The sequence below is a fragment of the Varanus komodoensis genome, unplaced genomic scaffold (assembly GCF_004798865.1).
Source record: "Varanus komodoensis strain SLA01 unplaced genomic scaffold, ASM479886v1 scaffold31, whole genome shotgun sequence".
Taxonomy (NCBI): Eukaryota; Metazoa; Chordata; class Lepidosauria; order Squamata; family Varanidae; genus Varanus; species Varanus komodoensis.
Window position 1 is genome coordinate 10,304,083 of NW_025335780.1, and position 21,681 is coordinate 10,325,763.

The window sequence follows — 21,681 nt, forward strand, 5'->3', positions numbered from 1 at the left end:
TCAGGGATTTTCATGTGAATGTTAAAAAACCTTCAAAATTTGGGAAAAACAAGACTAGATAAATACACAAAAATTCAAGATGAAGTAAACTTAAATTTGGGAAAATAATTAGCCAAAAGAAACCAAAGTTGACAGATCTATCCATTTTTAATGCTACCTAAAGGCATATTCCAAAACTATAAAAACAGGGCAGAACGTCACCAAGGGACTCCGGTTTTGGGAGGTTCAGTCGTTGGGACAAATCAGAACTATGAATCTGCTGTTTCCACCTCTGAAGTGTCACGCAGGAAAATGCCAGAAGGGAAAATGCAGATCCTCACCCCAGCTGGATCAGGTGAGCAGGGGCACCAGCAGGGACCTGGCTGGCTCCATGTAACTGCTGCCTTTGGTTCAATTCCTCAGTCTGAGCAACTCAGCAAATGGAATCCGGACTCTTTCCTCCGCTGGGAGGCTGTCTTTTGTTACTGGCCCATCTTCCAGACATGGACTGTGTTGGAGCTTCTGGTTCCATAAGACTTCAGCCTGACCTTGACTCAGGCCTCATAGCTGGCCCCTCCAAATGGTTGCTTGAAGAACTTAATACACAGGAGCCCAGCAAAGTTTCTTTCAGCCCTGGCATTAACCTTCACCCTGATAATGTTCTAGACTTCAGGATCCACCACCAACGGCCTTGTACAGTCCTATTAATTAGCAACCCATGCAAAAGCCTTGCCTGCTCAAGTTCCAGGGGGAGGGGGCACATGCTCAAACTACAGAAGGCAACGTAGACCAACCCAAAGGCTATTAAAATGTCATTCAAGGCAGAATATCCAACCCAGTTTACGCCTTCAGAATGGGGGTTCTGGGTGCAAAAACAGGAGGGATTACACTCAAAGTGCTGTAACAACATTTATGATACTGTCCAATGTATCCCACATTGCATTTTATTCTAGCTCTTCACTGGGAAGATACATTTTCTCCTCTCCCAGCCACACATCTTACATAAGAGGAAAGGGAACTATATATCCTGGTATAACCCATACAAAGGAACAAAAAGGCTAGGTACCATGACTCACAGACTATTGGATGTAATATGTTTCCAAAACCTGTGTGGGGTTAGTCCCTCTGATTTTCTGCAGTCAGGTTCTTTTGCAACAGCTGCATTTTGCACGCATTTTCAGAATCCATTATATAGCAATATCATTTACTTTGTGCTTTTCACACTGAAAAGCCAGCCACTCTTCATGCAGAGTATTGCACATTTACCACTGTACAGCTCGTCAGTAACCAGCTTCCCTTTAATTGTTTTCCCAGTGTTAAAAAAAATAAAATAAAAATCTCATTGCAATTTGCCCATAGTTATTCAGAGGATTAGTTAAGAAATGTCACCGAACAGATCCTGCCTGCTCATTAACATTCATAGCAAAACCCCTTCTGGTGGGGCTGGTTTCAGCTGCTGATAGAGCAATACTTAAAAATGAAATTGGCTTCACTGCAAAACAGCTGCTCAGCAAAGCCACCATGCAGGGGGAATTGGTGATAATAAGATGATAGTGTTATGGCAACCCTGGGAGGCTAATATATTTTAAACTCCTTTGAGGTGTGCCTCGTGGAGTCCAGACAGTAAAAACACATGCACTTGTTTGTCCATTGGTGGAAAGCGTTCTTCTGCACTGGCCAACTAATTCAGACTGTGCCCTGTCCTGGAACACCAACGGGGATAGATGTGAATCAATTATGCTGCAAGAGTAATGCTTCTTTGTCTCATAAATTTTTTCAGCAATGGAAGAATATCAGTTTACTTGCTTCGGTGTACAGCACCGGCAGAAACACTTACTTTGAAAATCTGATTGTTGAGGCTGCAGAGCTCCAAGGTCATGACTCATGCTGGCCGAGTGCCTGTGGGGGTGCCAGCTACCAACCCAGATATCATACATCTTCCCCTAAAGGCTCTAAAGCAACAGGACATCACGCAGCTGCAGCAGCCTGGCCCAGTCTCTCTCCTGGCCCTTCGACAGCTATCCACCCCTGCCTTCTGTGGACAAACGTTCCAGCCGTGTTTGCCAGAGCAGGCAGAATAAGAGAACTGGTATGGAATCAGAAGAGGGATGGGTGCGATGCACAGGCTCTTCCTGCAGCAAAGTCTTTGGAAAGGACTGCAGGTGACCACTAGCAGCTCTGCTTGTTCTGCCTAGAGGCAGAAGCACTAGGCTGTGGGAAAGGCCCAGAAGGGCAGAGGGGAATGTTTTCCTACTGCAGCACCCCTGCGAGCCACACTAAGCATTAATTTAGTTGCACAGAGCTAAGTTAGGCACGATTGCCTCCCCCACTGTCTCGCAACTGGGAGCAGCCCCAGTTTGGACTGGACCATAGCTCTTAAGCTTCCTCCCTCCACACAGTTGTCAGGACAGGGAAGATTAAAAAGGGGGAAAGGCTCCATTGAGTGCAATGGTATTTCCCCTTTGATCCTCAAGATTTCAAAACTGCCATAATGAAAATCCTTCCCCAATACATCCGAACTCATGTAGTATCACAAAATTCATCAGAAAACACACAGGTCATGTCCTGGCTGCTATACCACAAAATAAGCTATCCAATAACAACTTTGTCACAATGTCTGCATGTTTTTAGTCCAGATACTGTTTAAAAAAAAACTTGGTCAAAGACTTTTCCCTGGGTCAGCATGTGGAGGGCAGAAGAATAGACATTAAATTATATTTTCACTGTAATTGCAGTGAAACACATTTCTTTTGCTGTTCTACAGGAGACTGGCATACCTCCCTTCAAGGTAAGCAGATGGCATTACTTGGAATCTAAGTTCCATAATAGCTCTGCATCACCGGGGGATGGTCAATGTTTGAACAATCACGTGAACTATAAGCACAAACTGTTCCAGTGTAATTAGAGGAGCATTGTTAATCTCTCCATGAATCAACACAATTTCTTCCTCCTAAGTTACTTCATCATAACGAAGGAGAGAAAGTAAATTCCCACAGTGTGTTCATCCCTTTCTATAAAAAGAGGTGGAAAATGGACCTCAGCTCTTACAGAGATGCCGCATCACTTTTTCCATCTGGAGGACATGAAGACATGCAAGAAAATGAAGGGCATAAATCTCAAGATGCATCACTTGTAAATGCCTCCGGCCAGGTGACAATCATTACTATGAGTTGGTTGGAGACATCACTTTTGCAATTAAAATACATATTCTATTGTTAAATCTCACATTTTACATATGCATTTGGGGGTGGCGGGGGGAAGGAGGAGCCAGAAGCTCCAAATCCCATCAGAAATATGGCAAAAGTTTACATATGGCCCTCCCAGTGTAGACTAAGACATCCATGAAGTTTCCCCTTTGGGCTACCACAATTAAGGCTCTTCTATGCGCCGGCAGTTTAGTTAGAAAAGGAGGTCCTTGTTCATAAGAAAGATTATTATGATTAGCTGCACACGCTTCTCTCTCTCCCCGGCACCACTGTCCTTCTGTGAAGCACTACAGCAAATTTCTATGCATTTAGGGAAGGCTCTTCCCTTTGTATAAATTACTGACAAAAGAGCTCTAATATCTGGAAAGACAAGCCGAACATCCCAAATCTGTTTCTAATGGCTTGTGTCCGTGTGCGCACATGTATATGGGTGCCTGCGATGATGACATATGGCAAGGGCCTTCCACACCTGACGGTATTCTGGTCATGGACTGCAGCCAAGCGCATGGTCTGCATCGAGAAAAGGTGTGGGACCTTTGCACCATTTGGGATGCACGCTGGCATATTGCTGGGGAAACAAGCTAGGCAGCGTTCTGCAGTCAGGGCTTGCCTAAGCTCCCAGAGCACCTGCAGTTTAGTTTGCAAAATGAAAGTGCTCAGCTCGGTCCTAAGCAGAAAGAGGCACTTGGTCTGCAGCAAAGTAGATTTCTTGCCTCCATCCACTCCTTTAAACAGTAAGCAAGTCTTCAGGCTTTCAGCAGTCTACTCCTACAAGTCAGTGTAATTAAAAGCTGTTATTGCAATTAACAAGTGCCAGCTTTAAGACAGCTCTTGCCCTAGGAGGGCAACAACTGAGTGTGCTTCCAATTCCTTGGCAAACACAGCGAGCGCTGGATAGGAATATGCAGTCAGCCCTAAGCAGGGCATTCCAGCCTAAGGATCCGACAGCAGAATGGATTCATTGCTACAACTTTGTAAAAAGACATTGCTAATTTCATGTGGCTAGCTATTGCTAGATTGGAACTTTTAGGCCACCTGTCAGGGACCGATTGTTTGATTTGCTCCTATTTTAAAGCAAGAACAGAAGCATAGTTGTGAATCAGGAGAACTAGCATTTTGATGAGAAGGATCACAGCCCAGCCATTTCCCTGGCATGCTACTTTTGCATGAGATTAAACAAACGAACGAACGAACCGTTTACTGTCCCAACTGTAGTAGTGCAGCTTAGCTAGCTGCCATATGCTGCCCTTCCCTTTTTCTTTTGGTTATGAAACTCAAGACAATCCTTTGAAGTGCAATTATTTTATTGAATTAACAGATACAAGAACAGTGTTACCTCTAAATAGCCTTCTACCAAAGTTGAGGGAGACACATCTGCTCATGTGCAGAGTTGAATCCAAACTGAGAACTTCCCCTCTGTCCCTCCTTTTCAGGAAAGTGTCTGACGCCACCCTCATGGTGTATCTTGCCGCTTTAGGGAAAGATGATGAGAATGCCAGAGACCGTCTAACTAAGCAGCTCGTTTCTCCTGACACCTCCATACTAGCTCAGGGAATGGGTCTCACACATGCTACCTCTCTTGTTCTGAAAACCCTTCAGCCCCTTCCAAACAAGGCCGAACCTCACTCACTCTGAGAAACTTCGTTGGGTAACCTTGGAACTTCAATTTCCTCATCCCTTCCCTCTTCCTCCTCCTGCTCAGATAAATCTATCTGAACAATCTGTAATAAGCAAGTAACAGGTCTATTCTCAACTAATGCATGTGTAACAGTATAGATCACTGTGCAGTTGGTCTCTACGACTAAACAAATATAACTTTCTACTCACCATCAAATTTCTTGTGCCGGGACACAAATGTTGTGCGCACAAAATGACTCGTCTCCTCCACCAGGTTCTCAAATTCCAGTTTGCTTTGCTGGCTTAACTTGTCCTCCATTTCCGATGTGCAGCATGTATATTCCTGAGGGCAGATTCTTAGGTGTTCCCCTGCAATGAGGACACATGAGCGTATTGTGTAAATGAAGGCATTCCACGTATACGTGCCCATCCGTATGTACTGCCCAACCAATGTCAGAATGAATTTAAGTGAATTGCTTTTCAGGCAATTTAAATCATCCTGCTCTTTGAAATGTCACAGCCACTGTAAAATTACATGGCCTATTGTGTCTCCCGTCCAACAGATTGTGCTATGTGCATCCCTGAAAGCTCCATGGAGAACGCTGAAGAGCAACCCAATTTCCCAACTTTTCTTTCCTGTCCTTGTGCTTACACAGTTGCACACAGAAAATGCAGGCCCCTCAAAGAGGCTTCTCTATGGAAAACGCACACTTTCATTCGGTTTTGAGAGGTGTTTCACATGAAGCAAGATGGAACAGGAAAATAATACCAAAGTGGTCACCAGATGTCAGAAATAGCTTATGGAATAAAAGGGAAACGTAGCTAACCAATTGCACTTTACAACTCCAGGAGGGGAAATGGCTCTTTACGAGACTGAAAATAAAAACAGCCCTGCCCCAAGAAGCTTACATTTCAATGTATGCAAAAAGAAATAGTAGAAGGAATTGAAGTTTGGAAAAGGTGAGTGTAAAAAGGAACATAATATGGGCATTCTTACTGACAAGAGTTTATTTTGGATAAGAACTGGAAACAAGCAATATAAAATAAAGGGAGATAGGGCAAGGGCTACTGTGGTGCAGAGAATGCATACGAGAGCCGGTGTGGTGTAGTGATTAAGTGCACAGGGATGGAACTCTGGTGACCTGGGTTCGAGTCCCCGCTCAGCCATGGAGCCAACCGGGTGACTTTGGGCCAGTCAGACTCTCAGCCCAACCTACTTCATAGAGACCAGGAGGAGAAGAGTGATGTAAGCTGCTTTGAGTTCATTGTAAGAAAAAAAAGAGTAGGATATAAATCTAATAAATAAATAAATAAATAAATAAATAAATAAGACCATAAGAACATCCATGCTGGCTCAGACCATCCACCTATCCTGCACATTACTCTGCTCACATGGTGGTGAACCATCCGCCCACAGGATTCTGCAACATTCCACTTGCCCAAGCTCCTCATTGGCTGGTGGCTGCAGGTATGCCACCTCTGGTAATGGAGGTAGCACACAGCCTATACGGTTAGTAGCCACTGATAGCCTCTTCTTCCATGAAGTTGTCCAAACCCCCTTTGGAGCCATCCAAATGGTAGCCATGGTTACTTTTTTGTGCTGTATGAAGAACATTATCTATTCTGAATCTCCCACCAATAAGCTTCATAGGGCGACCCTAAGTTCTGGTACTATGGGATAGGGAGAAAAATGTCTCCCTTGTTCGTCACATCATGCATAATGCTAAACACCTCCATCATGTCTTCCCTTGCTCTATTTTAGCTTTTTCTGGGCTCAACAATGCCAGGTGTTGTCATCATTCCTCACAGGTGAGTTGCTCTAATCCCTTGATCATTTTAGTGTTACTTTTCTGCACATTTTCCAACTCAAGAAAGTCCTTTTTCAGGTGTGGTGACCAGAACTGCACACAAAGTGTGGTTTCACCACAGAGTTGTGTAAGGAGTGAATTTCATTATCATCCAGTGGTCTAACTGCCCCTTTGACTCATTTCTTTCTTCTGATATATTTGAAAGATTATGTAACGTTGTCATTGATTTTGTTATTGTGCTCCTCCAAATGTTCCCTTGCTTCTTTCATTGTTTGCTTGCATATTTCTGTAGCAAGTTCGTGTTTCCTTTTCTTTCCTGATTTGGGCAATAGAAGAATACCATGTATAGAAGGGGCAGCCTTCATGAGAGAAAATATGTTGATCATGAGTTGCAACTGTTTCCAAGAGGACACCTGGTGCTGGTTTATGTAAGCTGCATATATAAGCTGCATATATAGCTCATCTCAATGGACTAGCTCACAAGTGCATGTTTGCTCCAGATATAGATGTTTAAGAGAAACAGTATGAAGCAATGTGGTAGATACGTATGATGTTTGTATTGGCAAACATCCTACTTTAGTGACTTCAGACAAGTAGCAAACTCTTTGTGATGGATTTCTTGGCTATTTCAGTCCAGTTAGCATTCCTGGGTATGTGAATCCCTCCAGGATATTCTCATTTACATAAAAATGGGCCATTTAAAACAGTTTAACCTATATAAGTCTTGTTCTTTTTTAGATATCCTCCTTTAGATATTGGCATCATCTTTAGTCAAGGAGTTAGAAACTAAGCTGAGTTTTCCAGAAATGACAGAAAATTGGAAGATAAGACTTGACCAAACCCTTACTATATGCCATAGCAGTGAACACATTACCAAAAAAACAAACATAAAAAACATACAAACAAACAAAACACATGAACACGCCCCCCCCCGCCCCCAGTATTCCGTGGTTTGCTTCAACTCAACATACGGAGCCTAGATTCAACTTTTACATCAGTGGGATTGTTGCCATCCCAAAACTGCTGCCGCATGTCTGAGTCCCACATCGCCGTGTTGCCATGCCTAGATGCAAGCTCTTGGTACAAGCGCAGGCTCCTTCACAAGCTTCTCTGCACAGAGAAGGGGCCATACATCCCCACTCTCCTCTCAGACATTTTCATTCTGCTGCAAAGATGGGAAAGCCCTGTCAGCCCGAAGACCACGTTCAGTTTTGGAGATGCTTACAAGGCCTTCATTCCAGTGGTGGGTGGAGTCAAAGGCAAATGTGCAGGGCCAAAACACAACAAAACTCCACATATTTAATGTAAAGCTATTACTGCCAGTCACTAAGCTTTCAAAGAAAAACTTCAATCTTCTGGGATCTGTGAGGGGCATGCAAATGGTGAAAGCCCTCCAAATGCAGAGGAGTCAGCAGAAAGGGATGCGGCTAATCACAGAGGGCATTGCCAGCTGAAGAACCTCAAGGGCTGGAATGGATCCTTAGCAGGATTGATCTGGCCCAGAGGCCTGACTTTCCATACAGAATTGTCTGGAAGGAGGACATTCAGAGCACTTTCTCTGCCAAGGTCTCAGCTCCAAGAAGTACTTGTTTTGCCAGCCTTTACATAGTTTATGAAGGAAGACAAGGACTGGGGAGGAGCTAAGGATGGACATTCCCTTTAAAGTTTCTGTTTGTCTGTATATAGGCTTAAATGCTTGCTATACAGCTCACTCTGACTTCACACGTCGTATTTTAATGGCAGCACTGGGCTGTCACACATGCCTGCATATGTCACAGCCAGTTTCCTGACAGACATGCCAAACACAGTGTTGTGAGGAGGAATGTAATGACAGGTTTAATTAATATTTATGCTATATCCAAAAAATGCAGTGGCACAAGTAATGCAGGGGAGTTTTTAAAAAATCTGGAGATTTATCTCAAGATGCACCATGCCAATGCTTTTGACAGTACAGCTTTCTTCAGAGTAATCTGCAAGGGGAAGCCAGTTCTTTAGCTCATGAAATTAAAATGCTTGGTTATTACGTGAACTGTGAATTTCCAATTGCGGCTGTACTCTAGTTGTCAGAAATATTTAGTTTGGGTTGCATGGAGAAGAAAATTCCATTCTCCCTCTTGAGAAAAGTTACAAAGTACCTGTCCCTGTGATACAAGCGACTCACACACCAATGTAAATACTTTGTTTTTCATATCAGCCGGGCCGATTCAAGCCTCTGCATGCTCCTTTACGGCAAAATGGAAATCCAAGGGTTTACACGTATCAGGGAGTGCCTAACTTTTTCCAGATAAAAGGATAGCGTAGATCTTTATCAGACAACATCTATTCTTGGGCAAATTTGAAATGTCACGAATGAATAATATCATACAAAAATCATACTTTAAACATTGTCGTGCTGATTAGCAGTACTGGTACCCCTTTTAAGTGCATAAAAGGATAGGAACTTTTACATCGCTTTTCCTCTCCCACCTTTCTTCCACTGTGGAAGTCAGTGCAGTTCCCCAGGGGTCTTGCCTCCAAGCACTGACTCAACCCACACCTGCTGAGCTGAAGCACAATTCCTACCTCACACGCCTTTTGGGACCACACAGGCAAGCTGGGGACCACTGCTACAAAGCCCCTCACCTGTGTGTTCACCAAGTGATGCTCCTGGGAAGAGGACCTCATCTGAAGAACTTAATACATGGGCAGGATGGTTTGGGAGGTGGTGTTCCTTCACATTTTTGATCCAACGCCATGTAGGCCTGTAAAAGTAACCTACAGCACACTGAACTGAATATCCAGCCAATGCACTTCTTTCAGAATTAGTGTGAAATGGTTCCACTTAATCAGATCAGCCTGCATATTTGCTGCTGAATACTGAACTAATTGGCACTTCTGCGTTTTCTTTAGAGTCAGCCAAGTAGGTAACACGCTACAATATACCAATTGGAATGTTGCTATAGCATCAATCCTTGTAGGTAAGATTCACTGTGCAGGAATGGCTATAATTGGTGAACTAGTTGGATTCGATGAAAGGTTCTCCATGCCATTGAGGTTACCTAGGGGTGGGGAGAATCTTTTCTAGAGCACTTTCATGTATGTATGTATGTATTTAATTTTTGTATTTATAACCCACCAAATAGTCCAGAAAGACTCCCTAGATTGCATACAACAAGCAAAAATATTGTTCCAGTATTTATGCAAAACACATTTATCACCACTGGGGAAAATGCTAGTGCAAATTTCACTGTGATGAAATGAAATTGTGGGAGAAGCAAGCACAGTTAGAAAGGAAAAGAGAAATGGCTCCTTAATTTTCATTTGTCTGAGGTTTTTTAAGATTAATTAAACCATGTGCAGGTTTGCTACTGCAAAGGATAGAGATTAGGGGTAAAAAGAAGGTAAACATTATCAGCTGTTCTTGCATTCTCAGATAAAAAGATGGAACAGCCAAAAAATCTTGGGGTGCAACCAGTGGGACCAGCACCCCATTCCCTCCACCAGAAAGCAATTCCTGAAAGCAAGTGCAGATCCTCTCCTGTGCTGATTCTCTCCAGGGTAAGTTCCATTGACAAGAATGCAATGCATCTCAGTGTGCTTTTACCTAGTTGTTCCTTGAAGCCAGAGGACCAAGGAGATATTTGAAAAGATACTCCCCACTTTATTTTTTCCAAAGGACAAGGGAGAGGAAGGGATGACATTTATTATCTAATTCAATGGACAAATCAGAAAGAGACAGAGAAGCCACAGAAGACAGCAAAGGAGGTGGGAAAACAACTGAAGGCTGAGCTCCTTCTCAGAACGGCTTTGGTTTTGTCTAGGCTGCCCATGCTGAGCTCAGCCAGGAGCAGCCTTCCTTACCAAGCACTTGAAGCAATGCAAGAGGTCTGTGCATAATAGACTGTGCCATTAGCAAATGCTTCTAATAGAAGAGACCAACGTGACACTTCCTTTTGCGGTGCCCCTCCGGCTTCCTGCTTACCAAAGGTACTTCTCTTTCCCAGAACAGCTCTACAAGTTTAGCACACAAGTTTAGCACACACTCAGAAAAAGCACAGCACATAAAAGCAGCATGACTGGTCTGAAGAAATCCGGGATATAAAGGGAGGACTGTTTGGGATGAGCTGCATGCAACATGCCCATGGTTCAGCATTACAATATCCTTAGAATTGCCTAGAGTATATTTTCCCACCACAGTGTTCCAGTATCAGGAGGTACCTTGGAACTGAAAATCTGTCCTATAAGAAGCATTGGAACCCCATTCAGAAGAGGCTGAACATGGATTTTCTGGACCAAATTTTCTGCACTTGCTACACTCATAGAGCCCATGACTGCATCGAGATGATGGTTCAGCACCATCACAGATTTATCTACCTCAAGAGCAACAGAGCCAGGCATCATCAGCGGACTGGCAACCCTTCGCTCCAAACCCTTGGAGGACCTCACTTAGTGGATCACCATAGGTGCTAAAGAATGCGGGGGAGATGCTGTGGGCCTGAATGCCACGGGTTCAGCAGAAATTCCCCAGTACTACTCCCTGGGTATCTCCTCAGCACCTTGTCTCTTTTCTCCAGTCCACAGAGCAGGTCCCATGATCCACTGCACATCAACCGTGTGCAAAACCACTCAGAAGAAGCATCAGTGGGGTCAGATGTCCAGTAGAGAGCAATTCAAGGTGTACAAAAGCCCAGCCTGAAGATACATTGATTCAAGTCTAGATAATCATCACATGTTGTATAGTTCAGAAGTATGAATAGTTTCATTATTTGCAGTTTATTAGATTGTTTAACTTTTCTAATACAACTCCGACAATAAACATTCCTTCCATCATGGACTGTTGCCTCCCCTATTAGTATCCCCTCCCTTCTTCATATCATTCTGCATTTATAAGGGAAAGCATTCAAGTTTATAATTAAAACTATTAAAACCTGGACAAATAATAAATCACAGAAAAAGTAAAAGCAGAAAAAGTAAAAGTAAAATAAAGCAGTGATGTCAAGCAATACTTTGTGCTAGCTTGCATTGGTTTTCAGTGCATCACACTACAAGGCATGTCATAAAAGAAAACTCCCCATCTTCACTGCAATCTGCATTTTATTCTATTTTCTAATGTGGCAGCAGCTTATCCACTGATCAGCAATGCTTATATGGGTGTGCTTAGCACCACATAGGTAAGCTAAGCAGCCTGCTGGTTTTGTGGGTGCTAAAGATCAATGCAGACTCAGAACTGATTGCATTCCAGCTGTGCACAAAGAGTCTGACATGAGGCACAGCCACTACAGAGATGGAGAGAGACTGGAGTCACCTTCACTGGCCCTGGCCCTGGCCAGTGCATGTTGGTTCCCCCTTGGGCACAGTGCCCTCCCTGGGAACAAGATGTGCCCACATAAGTTCTGTATAAACAGTCCAAAGAGACAGTCAGCATGATCCCAGAGTCTCCCTGCATCCATTGGTTGTACTTGCTTTAAGGGCAGCTGCACAGGGCTTGAATGCCCGACAGCTCTCTGCTGGGATGCAAGAATGTTATTGTGGACCTGTGGAAGCAGCCCATCATGTTGATGCCTAGAACTATCAAGTTCTCTGAAGGCTAAGGCGAAGCTCTTACTGCATCTAACATGCTCGAACTAATTTTGGAATCAGTGAGGCTGTAAACCTCAAGATGCTAAGTATTAGTTATGCAATGATGTTACAAATGGCTCCAATAGTTGGATTCAAGATTTATCCATCTGCAACATTTGGTAGTAAATCACAATTAACTTGCTAAATTCTAAGGGCCCCATACTTCAGGGAATGATTATGGATAATCTTACACGAGGCTTCTTCATTAACACCATGAGCCTTCCCTGGCCAAGCTACATTTGTCTCACTTTCCTCCTAATTTCTCCAGTCCAGCTTATTTTCTTGTGCTGTGTCTTGTAATGTGTTGTTCTAAAATGGCATCTAATTATTGTTCTGGACAATTACAAACCTTAATTACATTGCAGGCTACAAGTGGGATGGTTTTTACCCTGAGAACTGCTGAACACTCATGGAACTTGCTGCACAGGTTCTATGGCATAAGAGGCATCTGCGGGAGCTGGATGCCTTTCCACTGCCCATGCAGGGTATCTCCATAAAAAAGCTTGACTGCATGAAGCAGTGCTGTGCCAGCATGATGCCAGGTACAAACGAGAATCAATTCCACAGTTCGCAGTGACCTACTGCAACTCACTGAGCCAAGTGCTTCAAGATGAAAGATGCTGACTTATGTCTCCCTCTTTTTGTGGCCCATATTATATCAATCAAGCCAATCACCTGCTACAAATTCAACAACTGGTGTTCAATTCCAGTTTTTATTACAGCTGCAATCTCACACTTGTCTGCACTTGTTCCATATTGGCAAGTTTTGCAGCTGAGTTTGGAGCAATCCCACTCACCTGGCACTTATGCAATGGAATAACACAGTTGGGTGCGCATTTGCTTTGTAATGAAACACAGATAATGCGGGGGATTCAGCAGCAACCCTCCTGCTGGGCAAAAGCAGGAAAATGGACCTCTGAGTTGCTCAGTCAAAATATCACGGCTGTCCAAGAAACTGGGCTGACTGGTAGTTCAGCAAGGTCTCTCTAGCCATTCCTGATGTGCACTTTTGGGCTAGAATATGGGCTTCCCACATTTGCACCCTAGAATATGGGCCTCCCACAAATCCATGCAGGTCCATTCTGTCCCTGTCTCAGGTCCATGCTCCCTCCCTCTCACCTGTGCAAGCAGGCATGCATCCTCTCTGCCTAGAAGCACTGAGGGAGAAGCGTTAGCCTGCTGAGCCCTCCCCAGCCCTTTCAAGGTCAGCTCTTCCCTGGTGCTATAAGCAGAGAGAAAAACATGATCTCGATGGGGAGTGATAGGAAGGGGAATGGCTACTCAGTGCGCCTAATGCTGAAGTGAGGTGAAAGCAGAGCCTCAGCCTCCATCCTGATCGGGGTAGCTGTTTTTGCACTGCTGGTGCCACTGAGGAGATGGCCGTAGGTCTCCCCACTCCTCCTGTAACTCACAGCTGATCAAAGGGGTGCCGCAGAGGAGAGTGGTTCCATGGGCCACATGTATTCCTGCCTCATTTCCCTTAGAGCAAAGATGTGCTATGAGCTCAGGTCACCACACCTAGGACTGGCTCCTGTATTGATGGGACACACGGGAAAGTGTTGTTTGTGGCCCTCCTCTCATCCTGACACTTGGCCATGGACCCTTTAAAACAAACTCTTTTCCCCCTCCTGTACTCAGTCACTAAGTTGCCTCCCGCTGCCATCTTGAATTCCACCTGCCACGCAGTCTGTGTGTTTGAGGGGGCAGGGGATACAAAGCTTCCCCTCCTTCTCAGAAACATGGCAGCTTCCATTGTTTTTGGCATCAAACATCTTCCTCACCCACAATACACAATTTCCAGAGCACTGGGAGAAAATCCAAGATGACTGCCTGGAAGTTAAAGACTTGCTCACCAACTGAAAGAGGTATTGTCATTGTCGCATTTTCTTTTTAGATGGGCCTAGAGCAGGCACCAGGTATGAGGGAAAATGGAAGTTGCTCAAAAATGAAAGCACATTTTTAAAGATAAAAATGATAACAAATAGGGTCCAAATAGCAGACCCTTACACGGGATGCCTAGGTCCCATGTATGCATGACATTTGAAAATAATGAATCACTTTTTAAAAATAGTGAATACTTACTAGAAGAGCAGTCAAAATATAAAATTAGCTTTTTATATCTCCCATGTCTGAAATCTTGCCGAAGCTTTGACCACAGTCATTAATGATAATGGCACTCTTGTTGTAGTAAAATTTAATCACATAAACTTATCTGAATTTCTTCTGATGTGCAACATAAATTTTAAAATTACACGAATCATATTTTTATGATGTATTCAAATTTTTATAGCTACTGCCCTAACCCTAGGTAGTAGCCAATCATAAACTTCTTAATTTATGCCATGCCATGTGAGATTATTAAACCAGTGGAACAATGATATGTTCTGATATTCTTTCCATAAAGCAAGACTAAAGTACTAAATGCAGATATTTGGATCCTCAGATGTTATCTAAAGGAAGCTTACGGAACAGAAATTTCCCATCCTACCCTCTTCTCTGTGGCTACCTAAAACCCTCCAAACGCTTTTCCACATTTGTTGGAGGCAGGGTGGGCTCTCCCAAACAATCAGCTCATGAGTACCACATTCAAACACAACCCTTCAACCACTGCACCATTCTGCCTCTGAATGCACCAGTGCATGAGTGTATAGAACACAGGCCAGTTGGAGAAGTGCGATGAATATGTGTTGAATGAACATGGAAAGCTTTTTCTCCTAAGTGCAAATACTTGAAAATCGAAGCAAAGTCAAAAGCAGCAACCCAATTCCTCAAGCATACCCATTAAAATCAGCACTGTTGGCAAGCACATCTGACTGTTTCTACTCACGTCTGTACTCAAAACACAGTAACTGGTTCCTTTTCTAGGGAATTATAGTGGATTAACAGGATAATTATAGTGGATTAACAATCATAAGAAAGCATGGATTAGTTTGGAGTAGCATTATGTGTGGGTAATTGTGGTTCACTTGCCACAAAGGTCATGGGCATTTTAGTCCATGTACTCATGTGCCAAGATACTTGTTCCACCGATAACTCCTGCAGTGACTTACAGATCTCCTTTCCCACAGCCTCCTAATATTAATTAACCCCATTCTGGCCAATATTTATTTACATCACTGATATGAAAAACATTCTATACCTGACTTCCTATAAGTGCCATACAGTACGAAGGTATACTGTAGCCAACTGTATGAGAGCCAGTGTGGTGTAGTGGTTAAGAGCATGGGACTGGGACTCAGGCGATCTGGGTTCGAGTCCCCGCTCAGCCATGGAGCCAACTGGGTGACTTTGGGCCAGTCACAGACTCTCAGCCCAACCTACCTCACAGGGTTGTTGTTGTGGGGATAAGATGGAGGAGGAGAATGATGTAAGCTGCCTTGTGCCCTTTGTAGGAAAAAGGCAGGATATAAATCCAAAAATAAATAAATAAATAATTAAAGGAAGTTGTTGGTGGCCCTCAGAGCAGGGCTCACACTGGGGACCTGAGCCACCTCCAATACATCTCTCCCTGCACTGCCCTCCCTTGCTGCTTCAATACTTCCACCTATGGCAGAAGAAAGAGAAGTTTCTTCTTCCCGATGCAGCATGCAGGACAGCCAGTTGCCAGCAGAGAAGCAGGTCACTGTGTTGTTCTGATTGCAGCACACCTGGTTTGTACGCTCACCTAGGAAAAAGAGAAGCTTCCTTTCTGTGATGCAGCATGGAAGGTAAGTATGTATAATAGGACAGAGGTGTGTGCACAGGGAAAGGAAACTGATCATATGGGGAAACATGTAAATGTGAGGGTCTGAATAGAAGGGGATGCAGGAATGAGGATGTATAGAAGGACATTCATGTGTTTTGAGGGCGGTGGGTATGAATTGGTGAGACTCAGAACAAGGTAGGATAAGCAGTTAAGATCCTGTAACTCCGTGCAATATGTGTGTTGCTATGACAAGGAGAAAGAGAGACAGAGAAAGAATAAAGAATAAATGATGTGGGGATGGATGGATGGATGGATGGATGGATGGATGGATGGATGGTTGGAGAAGAGACAAAAGGAGTGTCTCCACATACTTTTGATTTTAATCCTACCAACTTTTCAATTTGGCTCTGACCATCACTAATGTTTGCTTGCTAACTATACCCTCCACAAGAATGCAGTGCCCCAAAACTATAATATTTGTTTGTCCCTGGAGATGCTCACGTTTGCAAGATGTGTGTGATTCCTCTTCCAAACACTGTCCCTCTAGGCACACTGATTTGGCAGCAAGGCACCCATGAACATAAATGGATCATTCTTCCAAACTGAGTGGGTTTAGAATGGCATCTGTATGTTTTGTAGGCATAAATTGTTTGCAACTGTCTCGGTCAATGGATGTGCTGCAAATAATATGCTTTGCTTGCACCTTGTTGAATATGTTAAGGACCCTCATGGTTTAGGATTCAGGTCTTCATTTCTTTTGCTAATTGTTTACTCAGTAGAAAGGTCATAACTGGCAGTTGTCTTCTCATAATCACACTTGTTCGGGAGTTATAGGGGATTTAATGTCACGAATTTCTTAGGATAAATGCCAACTCAGAGTCTGTGTTGCCAGATGTTCCCATTGCTTGCCAGAGTTTCCCACTCATTCATGTCAAATCTCCGAAGTCACATTTACAAACATGTTCACATCAGAGTTCTGGGTGACTTATAGACCTCTCAGCACTGCCTGCCCATAAGGTAGTCTGACTGACCATCATTTGGACAAAGAGGCAGAAGGGGATGGAAGGAGAGGATGTGTTAGCTTGGTGGCAGGTGACTGGACCCAAAAATAGACCCTGAGCATGTGCTTTCCTTTTGTAGTTCTAGGGATCAGAAGCTGGAACTGCGAACAAACATAAGTTTCACAGTGGATCTGTATTCAACATGACAGTATTCATTCAATATCACGTGAAAATCAAGACACCCATAACACTATCTCAGATCTTTACTTCACTCCTGCCATATGATGGAGCCTTGTTGGAATTATCAGCACTAACTATGCTAGCTTGAACTAGGAAACAAGCAGCTTGATAAGATCCTGCCCAAAACAATTAACTCTGTTTCATCAAATTGAAATCAAAATCAGAAACCCTTTGCTTTCCTGTAATGGAAGACTTATGGCCATATGTTAGTCCATGGATGCCTTGGTCATCTCAGATAAAGATATCCAGAGGCAACTTGAATGCATGAAGGCAAATTACTTACGCAATCAGTGTGTTCTTAGAGGGCCAGACCCTGCCTTACGCTTTTACCACAAAACCAGAGGCTAGAATAAACTTGGTCTTGCATTTCCATCAGTATTGAATCGTGAGCATGCAGGCGAACAGGGGAGAAGCCAAGAGGAATATTTAGTGGCGACTCTTACAGGAGCTCTAGGCAGGATGAATAGGCAGTGAAAGAAAGTAGGCAGAGAGCTGCTGTGTGGGAAAGCTGGCAAGGCGAGGTTAGTTGGCATTCTGCATTTTTCAGCAGGAGTCCTTTATGGTGTGCCAGCAACTGTGTGCTCAGTTATGCTGTTTTATGGGAGTTATGCAGCAGTACCCAGTAAATACACACACCACTTTCAGGCAGTAATAAGTCGTGACAACAGACGGTGATAGACAAAAGATAAGCTAAATCTCTTGTTATTTGGATTGGAGCAATCTACATTTTATCCTACATTTTCCAGGATAATTTTCCTACATTTGCATTAAATATTTCATATATCAGCAGCGCTGGATCCAGGTTTTTGAGGTGCTGAGCACGGCACTATCCTCCTGCCCCTAGTGTACTTTCTCACCCTCATTGCCAAGCAGCTGCTGTTACTCCTCTTTTTCCTTGCTTCCACCTCTTGCTCGCTTGACGAGGAAAGGGCCAGTGAGCAAGCAGGCACGGGTTCTGTAGCTGCTCCTTCACAGCAACGCCACCACCTGGCCAGAGGGAGAGGCAGGCGAAGAAGCAGGTTCCCCTGGTGAAGAGGTGAAGCGAGTGCAGGGGCTCTTCCCTGTGGGTCCCTGGAGTGGCGCGGGCCCTTTGCAGGTGCCTCCTCATGTCTATACACTGTCATCTACTTGTGCACTTTGATCTGGGACCTGCCTCTGACAGCCACTTCTGAAGGAAGCTCAGTTGGTGGGAACAGAGAGAAGGGCCTTTTCAGTGGTGGCTTCCCAGGTGTGGAACAAGTCCCCAGTTAAGGAGAGACCAGGGAAAGACTGTTCCGTACTGCAGACTTTCAATTAGTTTACTGGGGCTTGTTAGTTGCTAAACAGGTCCTAAGATTTTTCTTCAGGTGATTGTAATTTTTGTGTCTGTTTTTAATTTGCTCTGAAATTTCATACTGTAAACTTTTATTATGTCTTAATATGGTGTCTTCTATACTGTGTTTTTAATGTGCTGCTGTAAAACACCCAAAAAGCCTCAGGTATTGGATGGTATAGAAAAAAAATAAACAAAAAAAATGCCCTGACACTCAGCCTCCACATACTTTCAGAAGGTGCTTGCTGTTCCTATAGCACAATCCTTGAGAGACCTCTTGATAGCAGACGCCGCCAGGTCTGGCTTGAGTTAACCAATGGACTGCTAGGCGGGTGAAGTATAACACAGCTGTTGTAGCCATTTATCTGCAAAAGTGAGTAGCTCACCAAAGCTCTCTGCCCTACCTTGAATTGCTGCTGGCTGTTTGCAGATTGCTCCCACTGGAATGTTATTCTACCACCGTGACTTACTATCATCAGAACAGAAGTTAGGGTTCTGCGCAATGCCCACGGTCCTAAATAAACGGAGCAATGTAGCTTGCAAGATCTATCATGGTATCTCCCCCTTTAGCACCAGAAGGAAGTCCACTCTGAGGAGACCCCAGCAATTTCTTCCTTCTAAGGGGTAAGCATCCTAAAACACAAGGATGGGAGATGGATGGAATTTTAAGAACAGCATCACACACTGGAACAGTTCCCAGAACTTTAAAAATGCGTTCACACACACACGTCCTGCTGAAGGTTAAGAAACCAGAAGTGTTTGTTTTAGCATTCTAGCAAATATTCCAGGGAAGAGAACTGAAATACCACTTTGCCGGACCAAGATTGCTCCCAAAGATCCTCCTGCTTCAACTCCCCTTCTGGCTTGGCAATTATCTTCTCTGTAGGGTATAACAATGCAGCACACTGCCTCACTGAAATGGCATCTGGCATTTAAATTGTGCAGTTCAACTTTTCTACTTACACTGAAATGCAAACATGCAATGATTTAAGCCCATTCTATTGGAATGTCTTCAGAAAAGGCATGGCTGAGGCAGTATTTCCTCCCAATATGGTTCCAGAATCAGTAGATTAACATTTATCTGCAGTGCATGAGATGTAAGCAGTCACTCTTTGAGGTTCTGAATTCATGGGAAGGTGAATTTCCCTACCCCAGCCCTAAGAAATAAGTGCATCTTTTCCTACCCCATGTGAATTCATCTGTTTGTCCTCAATAAAGGAAAAAAAATCATTTTTCTTCAGACACCTTTTGTTCCCTTAGAGGTTTGAGGTCAATTAAAAAATGAATGTCTTCCAAAACAGACTGATAATTAGTTAACAGTCTCTTCTTTATGAGTCCCATGGTGGGCATTAATTTACAGCAAGTCCTGTCCCAGATGCCCTTGGAAAACCGTTAGACTCACAGAAATGGAGACCATAGCAAAGCTGTTCATTCCACCACAACACAGACACAAGCAAGAACTAGCTGGAAAGTTATGTGCTAATCTGTGCTAAGTTTGAAGATCATCTCATTTCTCTTGTTCTCCTATTATATTCCTCAAGAATGTATGAGCTGACCTTTCTGCTTTTTCTCCCTCCAGTAGCATAGCTAGGTATAGATTTGATTGTGTAAGTTCATGCATATCATTGTGTTCAGTGCAATATAAGGAAAAAAGAGAGAAAAAGAATAAGACTAGAAGGACGTTAAGATATTTTCATTGAATCTGACCCATGGTCCATTTAGTCCAGGACTCTCCTGCCAACAGAGTTGAAATCTTTTTTGCCATAGATTCAGATAACAAAATAAACCCCACTTGAGAATCAAGTATGGGTTGAGTGTGGGTTGTTGTTGCACTCTGGGCTATTGCTGAAATGTGGATTATTGTACTGACTGGACTCAGCTGCACCAGTAAGCCATGTATTGAATAGAGCCCCTGTTTTGCTATAGGGTTGTAATTGTTAACCATAGTTTGTTGTTTCATTTGGGTTCAGGCAAAGCAACAGTTTATGGTTTAATGACATCACAGAGTCAACCCATACTCCACCTCTGAGTATGAGTCGTCATGTTGTTTGTAGCCAGTTACTGAGTAGTGAGAGATTTAAGATGAGATAGATCTCATCTGTGAATCCTAAGCTAGACCTAAACCTCTAGTTAAAGATTATAATATAATGTAGTATAATATAATTAATATAGTTTATAATGTATAAAATACATAATAGAATCATTTTAACTATTAATACCATGGGTAATTAAGTTTAAAGTTTATAGTTAAAGTAGAAGACGTTCATGAGGGAAATTGAAAGTATTGAGAGAACCTGAGTCACAGTGAATGGCACCCAAAAGTGGACTGGCGGGGGGGGGGGGGGAATCCGCCCATTCATACAGGTGGGTGGGGGAGCAGAGTTCCCGCCAAAATGTTAGTAGCTGAGAGAATCTTCTCGAATACAGGCACTGTGCAGGTGCAGCACCTGTAAGTGTGATGCACAGAAGGAGACGTTGCCTCAGATATCTAGGCCCTAACCATTTAGGTCTTTATATGTCTGTGTTAACCCTTAAATTGGGCTCAGACTTCAATCAGTAACCAGTGAAGGTGAGCCAGTCCTGGTTAGCAGCCTGGCTGCTCTGCTCTGTTCTGTACAAGCTGAAGAATTCAGACCGTATTCAAGGGTAGCCCCACGTAAAGAGTGTTGCAATAGTCCAAGCGGGAGGTTACCAGAGCGTGGATTATAATTCGTCAGCTCTGCCTGTCCAGGTAAGGATGTAGTTGAAGCCAAAGCCGGTGGAATGAGCATCTTGTGATAGCAGCCACCTGAAATTCCAAGGATGGCTCTGTGTCAAGGGGCACTTCCAGACTATGCAAATTGTTCCTTCAGGGGAGTGCGATGCCCTCCAGAACAGGGTGAATCTCACTCATCCAGACAGATGGCCCACCTGCCAACAGCACCTCTGTCCTATCCATTATTCAGGGTTATACTGCATCCAGGAATGTGCACTCCACTGTGAAACTGTTTAGCCACCTTTTTAAGGCTGTCTGCATCAATGGCCATCATCACCACGTGTGGCCATGGATTCGTAAGTTCTTGCCTGATAGAGTGCCTCTTCAGTCCATCTGCCTGGACACTGGCCTGCCTGCCTCCGATTGCCCCTCTGTGGCCACAAGCAGAAGGGCTTTTCAGAGGTTCTCAACCTCTGTCCTGCTCAGGAATGAGCTCCCCATTGAGAACCACCTGGCACTAACCTTGCTATACTTTCAGTG

The 21,681-nt window shown here is 43.7% G+C and overlaps 1 protein-coding gene across 1 annotated transcript in view; it reads right to left on the reverse strand.

The window, feature by feature from the left end:
- The window catches only part of GPC6 (glypican 6), an 850,059-nt gene that overhangs the window by 612,473 nt on the left and 215,905 nt on the right, over positions 1–21,681 (reverse strand). The window contains exon 2 of the mRNA XM_044437764.1: positions 5,013–5,171. Within this exon, the coding sequence (XP_044293699.1) occupies positions 5,013–5,171 (159 nt within the window). The remainder of the gene's footprint in view (positions 1–5,012; positions 5,172–21,681) is intronic.